General features: G+C 41.4%; 1 protein-coding gene across 1 annotated transcript in view; it reads right to left on the bottom strand.

Annotated features, from left to right (window-relative positions):
* The window catches only part of LOC137543829 (trinucleotide repeat-containing gene 6C protein-like), a gene marked incomplete at its 3' end in the record, with an annotated part of 141,189 nt that overhangs the window by 68 nt on the left and 127,142 nt on the right, over positions 1-13,979 (bottom strand). Inside the window, exons 3-4 of the mRNA XM_068264914.1 lie at positions 6,239-6,445; positions 1-93 (exon numbers count right to left, since the gene is read on the bottom strand). The exon at positions 1-93 is cut by the window's left edge and continues 68 nt beyond it. Of these exons, the coding sequence (XP_068121015.1) occupies positions 1-93; positions 6,239-6,445 (300 nt within the window). The remainder of the gene's footprint in view (positions 94-6,238; positions 6,446-13,979) is intronic.

Raw genomic sequence — 13,979 nt, 5'->3', positions numbered from 1 at the left:
CATTATTCCACATATCACTTTCTTCATCCTCCCATTGGCCAAGGCCAACTTCTTCTCCCCCACTACTCCAGCCTTCTTGCATAGGTTTTTGAGCTGTAAAAGGCAAGCAGCAGGGAAGTTAGAAGATGCATTCCATATCCCTTCTGTCCAGAGGTACTTCAAGAGCACAAGGTCATCACATGTGACATATAAAGTACAAGTCTCACTTGCTGTTCCAGCATGTCCACCCCATCATTTCCCTCTACTGGAGAAGACTGCATAGGCTAACAAGAGAAAAACACTGGATGACACAGACCCTCAATGCAAATTTACCTCCACGTGTGGCAATAAAAAAAACACCTTTAATAAAGTTCTATCCGACTAGTAAAGCACATATATATTTAAATATGGGAGGTTGGTAAGCTTGGATGATGGCTCTGTGCTAGGGTAGCAACTTTCAGGCCAGAAACCTACTAGGAGCGATTTTCTGTGCAATTTGCAATTTGAAAACTCTTGCTAATTTAATGCTATTGGTGTGATCCCACTGGAGCAATGTAATTTTATAAAAATCCCCTATTGCATCGCATTAGCAAGAGCTTTTCCAAACCACTAGCGATTAGAAATCGCTCCTAGTGGGTTTCTTGCCTCATTCTCCTGGCAACTGTATACTTTGTGGACAGATCTCTGGGTCACATGGCTGACTCTTCCAAAATAATTTTTCTTGCACAGCTGCATCAGACATGAAAATTGTATGAGTAATAGTATAGTTCTGTATTTCTTTTTACGACGACAAATCTGGGCAGATGAGCTGTGGCTTTAAGCATGCTATCACCATTTGAGAGAATCAAGGGTTTCCCTTTTTTGGACCACTTTAGCAACAATTTCATAATCTGATTGTTCATTTTTAACTTATTTTTATCTAAGGTTTTATAAAGGTAAAACCTTCTGTTAGAATTGCTGTAACCCTCACCACATGTGGTTTAACTGGGTGCAGAATTTCCAAGTGAATCAAAAGATCTCTAAAGTCAAGATTTTAGCTGCATCCCCCACCCAGCACAAATTCACTCTCCCAAACCCTTAGGCCTAAAACTAGCCATACAAATACATGTTAAATAGATTAGACAATAGATTTAAGAATAATGAATTAATGAAAATATATGAAAAGCCTAGGCACCCTCTGATCAATATTTGATTAAAATGTCAACTGAACCTTTAACAACATGTCCATGGTTTTTAAAATTAAACTTGGCAGGAGACTGCGGAATTGGGAGAGTGCTATGCAATTCACAGCTGCATAATTTTCTTAACGAACGCCATCTTGGACAAGAGTTTAGTTAGGGCTCTTTCACACTAGAGGCCTTTTTAGGCGTTTTCCCGCCACGGCCATAGTTTGCGTTTTCCTTGGTAAAACGGAAGTCCATAGACTTAAGACACTTAACGCCGAGTTTTTGAGCGTTGCGTTTTGAAGCTCCCCGGCGCTTTTTCAGGGCCGACTGCGGCGTTTCAATGATAGTCAATGGAAAATGCAAACTACAGCTTTTTTTAAAGGTCTCACCGCTGAAAAAAATCCCCCAGAATTCAAAAAAAAAAAAAGGAAAAAAAAACAAAACCAAAAAAAAACAACACGTTTTCAGAGCAGCAAAATGCTTTGAAAACGTTATGGAAAAGCTATGTATTGGCGACGAAAAGCATAAAAACGCCTTAAAAAAAAAGCACCAAAACGCTGACAGCAAAAGGCAGCGTTTCAGCCTTTTCTACCGCAGCCTCTAGTGTAAAAGAGCCCTTAGTAAAATTGTTCCCTGGAGAATGCCAGATCTATAAACAATTTGTGGCCACTTTAGCACCATCAGTTTCTCCCAAAGACACAGAACCAATCGCTTAGCCATTGTCTACCTTATTGTATGCCTTATTGTATGCCTCTGTACAGCATTAGAACCCAGCAGTGTCAACCACAAGATCAAGTTTCATCCTGCTCGTCAACAGAAGTGTGGCACAAAGAGTGAGTGAGTGTGAGAAATATCTAAAGGTGCGTTCACACATCCGATATCGAATGGCCAATTTTATCACTCATGTAGTATGGTTCCAACACATTTTGAATACTATGAACAGATTGGGCAATATTCACTAGGCATTACATAGTTACATAGTTATTGGAGTTGAAAAGAAGACATATGTCCATCGAGTTCAACCGTAAAATTAAGTACAACACCAGCCTGCACCCTCACATATTCCTGTTGATCCAAAGGGAGGTGAAAAACCCTTACAAAGCACGGTCCAATTAGCCCCAAAAGGAAAAAAAAATAATTCCTGACTCCAGATGGCAATCAGAAAAAAAAACATGGATCAACACCACCGGGCATTACCTAGTAATTATAACCATGGATGTCTTTCAAAGCAAGTAAAACATCTAAGCCTCCTTTAAAAACGCATATAAGTTTGCCATAACTACTTCCTGTGGCAATACATTCCATATTTTAATCATCACTGTAAAGAACCCTTTCATAAATAAATGGCTAAAACGTTTTCCTCCATGCGCAGATCATGTCCTCTGGTCCTTTGAGAAGGCCTAGGGACAAAAAGCTAATTCGCCAAGCTTTTATATTGCCCTCTGAAGTCTTTATACAAGTTAAATAGATCTCCTCTAAGGCATCTTTTCTCCAAACTAAATAAGCCCAGTTTATCTAACCTTTCTTGGTGAGTAAGACGTAACCATCCATCGAATCAAATTGTGTTGCTCGTCTTGGCACCTGTTCTAAAACTGCAATATCTTTCCTGTAATGCAGTGCCCAGAACTAAATTCCATATTCCAGATGTGGCCTTACTAGAGAGTAAAACAGGGGCAATATTATGCTAGCATTCCACTTTATTTCCCTTTAAATTCATCCTAAAATTGTATTTGCTTTAGCTGCAGCGGCTTGGCATTGAATACGACTATTTACTTGTTGTCCTTCTCCAAGTTTGAGGTCCCCATCTACATCCCGTTTATTTTGTATGGTGCTAGACCATTTTTACGACCAAAATTCATGACTTCACATTTTACAACATTGAATTTCGTCTGCCATCCTATCCAGATCCTGTTGCAGTATGTCACTATCCTCCTGAGATTTGATCTTTCTGCACAATTTTGTATTATCTGCAAAAATAGCAACATTGCTTTCTACTTCATCTACTAGGTCATTAATAAATAAATTCAAGAGCACTGGACCCAGTACTGACCCTTGTGGGACCCCACTGCTAACAGTCTCTCGTTTTGAATAAGAACCATAGACCACAACTCTTTGTTTTCTGTCCATTAGCCAGTTCCTTATCCATGCACACAGACTCTTCCCCAGTCCTTTCATCCTCAACTTTTGCACCAGACTTCTGTGGGGAACAGTGTCGAAGGCCTTTGCAAAGTCCAAGTATATCACGTCTAAAGCATTCCCAATATCCACATTAGCGCTGAGCATGTTAAACAGGCCCTGTCCTTAGTAAACCCATGCTGAAAAATAAGATTATTTTCTGCTAGGAAGTCCTGTATAGTATCTTTTAGTAACCTCTCAAATAGATTGCACATAACCCAAGCACGCAGCCATAGCATGCGCAGTTAAATTATGCTTGGCTCAAGTAGTTTAACCTCCCTGGCGGTAAGCCCGAGCTGAGCTCGGGATATGCCGCACAGGGAGATATCTCAGCCCCTGGTGGGGCGATTTTCACAATGTAAAGTGCTGTGCGCGCAGCTAGCACTTTACTAGCTGCGCGCACAGCTTGATCGCCGCGGCTCTGCGGCGATCGCCCGCACGCAGCAGCAGAAGAGGGCCCCCCCCCGCCAGAGCCCTGTGCTGCCCGGACCAATGAGTTCCGGGCAGCGCTGTGGGCTGGATCGAGTGCGCCTGACGTCAGGAAGTCGGCTGACGTCCATGACGTCATGCCGATCGTCGCCATGGCGACAGGAGAAGCCAAACAGGGGAATGCGTTATATACGCGTTCCCCTGTTTGCTATTGTTGCCGGCGGCGATCGGACTAGAGGGCCACATGCGCCCTCTAGTGGTGTTTCATGTAGCTACCACTTTGGTAGCTTTACATGAAACAAAAAAAAAAAAATTAAAAAAAAGTTTTTTCCACCATTTGAAAAAAAAAATTTAACCGCCAGGGAGGTTAAAGAGCGCTTTGTTACACTGAGTAGTCCACTGAACCCGACCGGTACGATATTCCTGCACTTTGATTGGCCCTGTATGCTTGAATCTCTGTTCTTCCTGTTCAGTAAGCCAGCACCCTATTCAGTAGCAGACCTTGGGCAAGACTCCCTAACACTGCTACTACCTACTAAGCACACCCTAGTGGCTGCAGCTCTGCTTTGAGTCCGCCAGGAGAAAAGTGCAATATAAATGTTGTGTCTTGTCCATCTCCTGATCCATCATTAACCATAACTGATATTTGCCTCTGATCATTAATACTATCCCAACCCCACGCTGACCAAAACGGTACCTAGCCCCATGTCCAACCAATTATGATCTTCTTAACCTCTGACACTGTCAGAATTCTAGCAGTTTTATTTATGCAGGAAAAGCTGTCATATGTGTATGTATATATACATATTAATAATCAATATAGTCCTAAAGAAAGAAAAAAATATTGTTAAACCCTATATAATAGAATCTATTACTTTGAAATATATTAAAAAGCTAGTGATATTTAGAGACCGTAAAACATTCTCGTGAGATTGTTTTAGTTTTAGAGGGTTGTTGACATGTACTTGTTACAAGACCAGCAAAAAAGATAAACATTTCCCAGACATAGAAAGTCAAAATATGAAGAAAATAAAACAAAGAAGGTGTTTTCCCAATTAGTTAAAGATGATTCAATGATGCCACCTGGCGGTTTCATAGTCTTATAAAATTATTATTATTTGTTATGAAACGCTGACCTCTGCCGGTTGAAGTTATATTTTTATAGAAAATGATTTTATGTTATTAAGATTTAATATGCAATTATTTCTTATATGATTAATTGTTTTATGAAGAATTATATAATAAGCTTTATATTTAAATAAGTATATTAGAAGCCCTGTATGTTTCAATAAGCCTTAAAATTGCTGAAGACTCTCACAGGTCTGGTTACAGTGTCAACCTGACCAATCATGTCTGGGGAAGTACCAGGACATTCCAACCTAATTAGCAGCGAACACTTTATCAGAAATGCGTCATGAATGACATTGTTTAGTCTCAATGTCTGGGGCAGCCAGCAGACAAGATGGCTGGTGATGTCCATTTTCAATTAACTGCATCAAATATGACCTTGTTATCAAATGTCAGATGACGTTAATTCCCACAAGACAGGGTAATTAAGAATTTATAAATAATATTGTGATTTAGGTATTCAAAACATAGATTGCGTTTGACGCATGGAAGCTTTAGCCAATCAGAACCTGGGATTCAGGGAAAGTCCAGATTAGGCAGCCATATTGCATCCAACCCCTATAAAAGTAGGGGCTGAAAGCTCATAGTTTGCAGAAGCCCAACAATCTCCTGAGAAGACACGAGGCAGAAGCTACCTTCCCACACGTGGTTCTAGATGCTGAAGAGATGACAGAGAAGGGGTAATATGCTTAATATTCTGGTGATTTACTTTATTAATTTTTCAGCATTAAGTTTTGTTAAGATGTTAGCAAGAAGTTTTTTTAGAAGCTATTTTTTATGATATTGCTTTAAGAAGATTACTACAAGTTTTACACAGCTATTATATACACAGCTATTGATACAGATGAGACTATTTCTGATCTTATTCTACATAACACAACTGTTATATTCTTTTTTGAATGTACTTAGAAGATTGATGATCGCTTGGCTCTAAAGCCTTGATGAGATGGAATACTGTTAGAAGTAAACACTACTTGGAACTGTTCATATTTTGTATATATGCTGTATGATAAGCAAATACAATTTTTTATATAAAATCATATACTGAGTGCTCTGATTCATTTCAAGGTACACCGTCAATCTATAATTACTGTTATAGAGGGTTCAGACCCCGCTATGCCGGAGTTATATGATAGCAACTCTTTAAAGGCTGGCCTTTACGGAGTTAGCAATCATGAAAAAGGCAAGAACCGCTCAGGTTTTTGACAACACTTCCTTACCAATGAATCCCTATAAGTACTTTGGGTGCAACTCTGCTCCCATATGGCCCAAACATAAAAATTCATGATAAGGGGGAAAAAAAGTCCAAAGTATAGACATTGCCATTGAATATGCATATTATAAAGCCTTGATTATCTTACCTGGTTTACACAGCGCAGGAGCAGCAGCTGGAGCATTTGTCCTGCCATAATTTCCAGGTGATCCTGTAGAGCCATCCACCCAGGTTGATGCACTATTGGGAGGCTTGCCCCATGCTGAAGTGCCATTGTCAACTGTAGCAGATGGGGAAGGTGGTTCTCCCCAAGGATTTTCTGCCTTTGAGTGCACAGGAGGCATATCTCCCCAGCCTAAAAAAAACACATCAAATATATTCAAACATTGTAATATTAATAATCAAGTACCTAGTAACTGGGAGGGGAGAATATGCACCCTGAGCGGCCATGTCTGAGCTCCTAAAAATGACTAATGTTGAATCTCTGATCATTGAACATTCAAATGTTAGAACACTTAATTTGAAAACATGAGCCTTACTGAGGAAATTACAAAAGAGCAGTAGCTAGATTAGCAGCAATTTTTAAGCATATAGCTGGTAGACTCTCCATATTTGTATCAGGCCACTTTGATGCTTATGTACATTATCTTGTATAAAAAAAAAACACCACTTCCTATAGATGTTGATACTAAAGGGGCACTATAGCACAATTAATACAATTTTTATACTCTGGAATTAAAACCTATGTGGCCAGTGTCTGTTAAAAACATTTGCAATAATGGAATTCATTGTCTTTTTTATTTCAAATTTGTTCTTATTGATTTTTAAGCAATAGAAAAAGATAAGTAACAATTTACAACATGACCTGATGAGATTACAGTCATGTCGACCATGTAGAAAAAGTACAGTATCCTTGCGGTCATACCAGTGGTGTAGCTAAGGAGCTGTGGGCCCCGATGCAAGTTTTACATGGGCCTTACCCCCCCCCCCCCCCCAAGCAATTGATATGGTGCACCAAGACCTGCCAAGGGAAACCACAGTGTCAGAGTTGCAAGAAGGGGATGGGGAACAGGGTGTTAAGGATTACTACTATTCAAAGCGTCTATAGAAGTGATTATTACCAGCACAGGACCAACAGAGAGCTAATACTGCGAAAAAGGGTGGACCCTTTGGGGCTTGGCTATTTAGGGATAAAAAGGAGTAGTCGGGTAAGAAGGTAGAGGGGAGAGGAACATGAGACTACATGTGGGGGTGAGAGGTTGTCCAAACTTCCCAAGGGGCCCATATCTTATCAAACAATGGGGTGGTTTCTCTAGTAGTGGAGGTAATTTTTTCCATAATATCAATTGATTGGATCTTATTTATTAGCTCTGACCTTGATGGTTACTTCCAATTTTTGGCCAAGAGGGTTTTAGCAGCATTGCATATCTGACCCAAGAGTCTATTTTGAGATTTATTGAGTTGCGGGAGGGGTTTATGGTATAGAGTGGACCAGGGATCCAGCTGAATTGATTTCTCCAAAATTTCAGAGGTTAGTAGGAAGCATAGTCTCCAAAAGCTGACCACATGGGGGCAAGTCCACCAACAATGGGTTTGGTCTGCAGACGCTAAACAGCCACAAAAACATAAGCTGGACGGAATTAGTCACCACTTGGCAAACCAATCATATAATAGTCTGTAGTTCCTTTCTTTAGTGAGGGTGTGTTTATATCAGGGGTCCCCAAAAGTCTTGGGTCGAGGGCCAGGTCAACATACTTCAGGCTGCTGGGGGGCCGGAATAAACATAAAATGATGTATTTGCGGGCCAGACAGTGAAGCATACCAAGGTGACAACCTGAAGTCCAATTGGACAGCAGTGTCACCTGATGTGGAATTTTATTGAAAACTTTTCTATTTTAATTACAGTTTAAATGCATTAGGAGTCGGAGTCGGTGCATTTTTTCCCCGACTCCAGGCACCCAAAATTGCCCCGACTCCACAGCCCTGGCTCCAAGTCCCCCCTGGAGTTTGTGGTGAGCCAAGTTCGTATATTTGATGCGAGGTCTGCGACCCTCCCAAATAAAGTTGGTGATTCTGGACTGCAGCACATCCACATCCCTTCTAATTCTTCTAATGTGTAAGGCTCTAAAAAGGTACAGGATTTTAGGTAGTAGTGTAACTATGTAGTGTCATTTTGACAGCATAGATACGGCCAAGCATTGAGATGCGGTAGTGCTGCCAGTCATCTAGTAACCTATGAAGTTTCTTAAACATTGGTGCATAATTGAGTTTTTATAAATCCCTGAGATCCTGAGAAATCGTTACCCCCAAATATTTTATCCTATTGGGTCTGAATTTAATCTCTACAGAGTGTGACAGGGAGGATTGTTGTGCTTCTGAGAGGCCAAATGAAATCGCCTCGGACTTGGAGTTATTTATTTTAAATCCTGAATGAACACAGAAATGTTCCAATTTCAGTGAATAAATTAGGGACCGAGATCAAAGGGTTAGATGGGGAAAATATTGTGTCATCACCAAAGAGAGCGGATTTGATTTCCAATTGGCCCACTGAGACCTCAGAAACATCCGGAAAGCGACGGACCCCGATACCCAGTGGCTCAATACAGAGAGCGAACAACAAAGGGGAGAGAGGGCACCCCTGACTAGTACCATTCTGGATGGGAAATGAGGGGGAAGGGATGCCCATATTACATACTCAAGCCGTAGGGTTTGTGTATAGACACCTCACACCATTCAGGAATTCACCTCCTATGCCAAATTTTTGCAAAACTAATCTAATATATATCCAGTCCACCCTGTCGAACGCCTTCTCAGCAAGGAGAGAAGCAGAGAAGGCGTCCGACAGTGCTTCCTCCTAGCCATCAGTCTGACGATCCTGCGGATGTTATCAGTTGTTTGCCTTCCTGAGACGAAGCCTATCTGGTCCGGATGGACAACACTCGGTAACGGGGTTTAATCTATTTGACTAGATTTTTTAAAAAAGATTTTCACGTCTACGTTGATAAGGGAAATCGGTCTTTAATTAGTGACCTCAGCAAGGTCCCTACCAGGTTTCGGGATGACCACTAGGGACACACGGGACATATCAGGTGGGAAATCTTCCTCCCCCTTCAGGATTTTATTGTAAAAAGCTGCAAGCTCAGGAGCTAAGAGCTGTTTGAAAGCTTTATAGTATGAAGTTGTGTATCCATCCGGACCAGGGGCCTTGGAGGACTTAAGCTTTTTAATTATGGATAGAACCTCCTTAACTAGGGAGTTTAAAAGAAGGCTATTAGTAAGCTTAGGGATATTGTTTAGATATTCCAGAATACTTGCTGCTGGGGTCCGAGTTCTGTCTGTAATGGAGACATCATACAGGCTGGCGTAATATTTCTGGAATTCCAAAACTATCGAGGAAGGGTCGTGAATCAATTTCCCTGAACCATCCCTAATAGGGTGGAGTCTGTTAAGGGTCAAGCGATTACTCAACTTTCTTGCTAACATCGTATCCGGTTTATCCCCTTTTTCATAAAACTTTTGAGAGGTCAGGTGCATGACTATCAGCTCTCTGAAATAGAAGGGATTTGAGCTCATGCCTTAGTGTGGTTATCTGTGCAAGGGACACAGAAGGGGTACCCCTAGCATGCTGAAGCTCCATCCTCCTGATCTCAGATTTTAGATCCGCTATTCTAGCCATGGCCTGTTTACGTCTAGTGGAAGAGATTTTAATCAACTTACCCCTAATTGTGGCTTTATGAGCTGTCCAATGGATTCCGAGAGGTGTCCCCTTCCCTATTGTTGATAAAGGAGGAAGGGACCTCAGATGCTAATTGCAGCTTGATCTTTTGGTCGACCAGGAAGGATTAGTTAATGCGCCACAAGCTTTTAGGTCTCGGTACTGGGGAGGAAAATTGTACGAGCACAGAGGCATGATCTGACCATGAGATTTCAGAGTGGTCCACTTTCACTACTTCTGAGAGAAGGGTGCATCCATAAACACAAAGTCTATACGTGAATATGAGTTATGCGAATGAGAGTAGAAGGTGTGCCCCCTCTCCCCAGGGTGCAGCGCTCTCCAGACATCCCAGGTACCCGTATCAGTTAATAATTGAAGAAAACACTTAGGAGTCCTAAAGCGGTCCTGGCCATCTAAGGGGGCGTTAAAGTCACCTGCAATTATGAGTTTCCCTTCTCTATGAGATAGGATTTTGGAAGGTAGCTTAGAGAGAAAGGGGGTTGTAGCCCCTCTGAAGGGGCATAGACAGCCACCAGTGTTAACAGTAAAACCGTTAAGAGTCCCCAACTAGGATCAAATAACGACCCTCAGGATCTCTGAGGATTTTATGCACCACAAAATTAAGTCTCTTGTGAAGGATTATGGCCACACCGCACCTCAACTGGGGGGGCAGAAGCATAATATGCTTGGGGATAGTGTTAATGCCAGTATTTAGGTTCCTTATTATGAACATAGTCTCCTGTAGGAAGATTTATATCAGCTTTGGCACTCTTGTAATACTGGCACACGAGGCGTCTTTTCTGAGGGGCATTAAGACCTTTCACATTATGGGTGGTGATAATCATAGGGTTAGAAAAATCAGGAGAATGAAGGGGAGAATTTGTAGTGTCAGGCTTGGGAGAGGTCATGGTGTGAGATATGGGTGGTATGGACATAATCCTCCCAAAGAGAGCAAAGCAAGAGAGAAATAAAACAAGCTATCAACAATTCCCCAAAAAAACATACAGTCAGTCCTACATAGTCCAAAACTACGGCGATCTGACAAGAAAATTCAAGAATAAGGATAATACAGTAGAGCATATTGGCATCCAGCTGGCACAAGATAAAACGGCATATAACTGGAATAACTGTTTGCTGAACATAGTTAACCATAACATTCAAAAAAAAAAGGAGGGACACATAACCCGATATCTCGAGTGAACACTGAGGGACTGCAGTCAAAGATCACAGATCAGTTTCGGAGCTACAGCACCCAAGGAAGTGCTGGGGCAGAGAGATGGAGGCTCCAATCTAAGTTTGCCACATGTACAAGCTAGAAAGGAGAAACGGAGGTGGCATGAGATATTATGGTTACCAGTGAGCCCTGATGGTCACCCTGACTGTCTGAACGCATCTCCTGGATGTCAGAATCCACCTGTTTGCAATAGGCCATGACCCCCTCCAGCCCCTCCTCCATCTCGTGAACACGCTCACCAAGAGCTGACAGCGCATCTCTAATCTCTTTGACAATTTCTGCTTTAGAGGTGTTGATGAGCTGTTCTAGATTCACATATAGTGACTAAGTCAGCTTTAGTGACTCTCTGCATCAACGTTCTTACTGGCTTGTAGGCCGCTCTCGCTGGAGGTCCGAGGTCCAGGAGGAGGCTCCTTTCCGCTTGTTGGAGAAAAGCTCCGGAATCCCTGGGTCTGTGACCATTTGTCCTTTCTTCAGACCCATGCCAGGGTGTACCTGGAGCCTTGCGGGGGAGAATCGCTGCGAAGGAGGCAAAGGAGCGGGGTCCAGGCGTGCTGTAAGTGGCTTAGTCTGCCGGAGCAACTCCCCCATGAGTCTGCCCTGTACGGAGGTTAGGCGGCACCCCCTCATTTTACTTTTTATAAGCATTATGCATTTCTTACTGCGGGCTTCTCCCATCTCAATGAGACTCATGAGAGCATCAGAGGCAGTGTGCATCCATTATACTGGGAACACACAATGGAACTTCCAGTCCAATCAACAGGAATCTAGTGATTATTTCCAACCTGTCTGATCTGTTTCTGATCAACAAAAGGATTGATTTTGGAAAGTTAGGACTGGAAAATTGCCCCCTTTATCGATTGAGAGCAGTTTGGACATGTACACACAATACAACTTACCATCAGATCACCTGTCGATCGGACATGAAATTGCAGCGTGTGTTCTCAGCATTAGGTGTTAGCTGGTCATACAAAACCGAACAACTAATCAAAAGCAGCTGATGCACACAGCTCTCTTCACATAGGTACATGCTGCCATTGCTGCGCTCATAAACTAGCAAGCCATTGGGTTAATGCAGTACAATTGGAATTATTCTAGCCAGGGAGATCAGTATTTTTTTCGTGGAAATTTGCAATGTACGCGAAAACCGTGCAAGATAACAGGATTTTTTTCCCCAAAAAATGTTTGCGCGTAAATTGAATTAAACATTTTTTGCAAGAATTTATGCGAAAAGAATATTAACAGTTTTGCTCATCAGTGCTCACAATTACCTTTTCCACTGTCTTTATCCCAATCACCCCCACTTTTTAATACCTATTTCACCTCTAATGTTTGATATTTATTTATAGTTATAAGTTTATATATATATTTTATTTTTTATATAATTAAAGGGGTTCTTTCGCGAAAAAAGTAGGCAGTTAAAAAATGTGACAGATAGGTTTTGGGCCAGTCCATCTTTTTAAATGGCATTCTCAGGGCTTTCTTTGTTTTCAACAGCATTTCCTGAACAACAGTTGCAAAATCTAACTGACATAATAGTGTGCAAGTGATTAGGGAGGCCGGCTGGTATCTTGCTATTTTGGCAGTTAAACTGCTGTTCAGGAAATGCTGTTGAAAAACAAAGAAAGCCCTGAGAATCCCCCTTAAAAAGATGGACTGGCTCAAAACCTGTCATCTGTCACATTTTTTTAACTGCCTACTTTTTCACGAAAGAACCCCTTTAATGACCGTATGACTACACATGGGTTAGGAGCCAATTATCTCTGTTTACAGCTATTGCTCCATTATTGCCTGATGAAGCAGGATCAAACCTGCGAAACGCGTTGCATATTTGGAGTTCATAAATAAAATATGTTGACTGTCTTTACTACAGTCGCTGTGTGTCTACTTGGAGGAGGTAAGTCCACCACTACCTCCTCTATTTACCAAGAATTTGGTTTTTGATCTCATTTAGCTTCCTTTTATCCTTTTGGCGCCGCTGTTCTCCTGCATAATATTGAGTCCTCCCTGGGTGGAGGGTTGAACCCACTTTTTCTCATCTACAGAGAGCGACTTATTCCTGAGTGGGCTCAGGAAAACCTCCCCACCTGCCTTTACAGTGGTTGCCTAATGGTAACCCTGGTTTGTGAATATTAATATTTACTCTATCTAGTAACCATTTACCAGTACATATTACACTATTGGGGCTCTTGGTGTTCCCTGTTTTTTCAATTGGAAGGGAGAAGGAATTACAATAGGTGTATGAAGCCTCCCCTGTAAAGTATTATAATCAGCCCAAAATTGGTCATAAAGATAGAGAAGCAGTCAATAATACATAATGCTCAGTTAAAGCAAAATACATTTAATTGCAGCAAGGACAGCCATACTATCCCAGAAAACAAAAAACACATATGTAGATAAATACTTGTTCTACTTGCATATGTATTGCACTGCCCCCAGTTTGATTTTAGTGAATTTTATATAGTAAATGAAGATAAAACTCTTCCAGACATTTTCCATCTTTACTGCCTTTACTGACTGAAGCCAATACTGATGTAATTTCCTCCCTTACACTTTTTTTTCTCCTAGAAACTGCAGTCATATCCAACTTGCTTTGTAAACACATGTGAGCACAGAATAGATTATTATTTAGCAACGCATGCAGAGGGGTGAGGTGTATTTCCCTTCCAAACCTTGTGTCCAATTAGTGAGAAGCAGGAATGTGGGAGGGGAGAGAATGAACTTCCCTCTCCCCGGCAACGTACCAAAATGGAGCCAGGCTAACTGATAAGATTCATTACATTTTTTTAATAAGTATGTCATGTGGGTATATTACTGTAATTTTAGTTCATAAGGGCTTACAATAAAAAAAAAAAAAACATCGCGTCCACATACCGTATTTTTCAGACTAGAAGACACACTTTTTCTTCCCCAAAAGTGGGGGGAAAAAAGTCAGTTTGT

Source organism: Hyperolius riggenbachi, unplaced genomic scaffold, assembly GCF_040937935.1.
Source record: "Hyperolius riggenbachi isolate aHypRig1 unplaced genomic scaffold, aHypRig1.pri scaffold_221, whole genome shotgun sequence".
Taxonomy (NCBI): domain Eukaryota; kingdom Metazoa; phylum Chordata; class Amphibia; order Anura; family Hyperoliidae; genus Hyperolius; species Hyperolius riggenbachi.
This window is presented reverse-complemented; position numbering and strand designations above follow the sequence as displayed.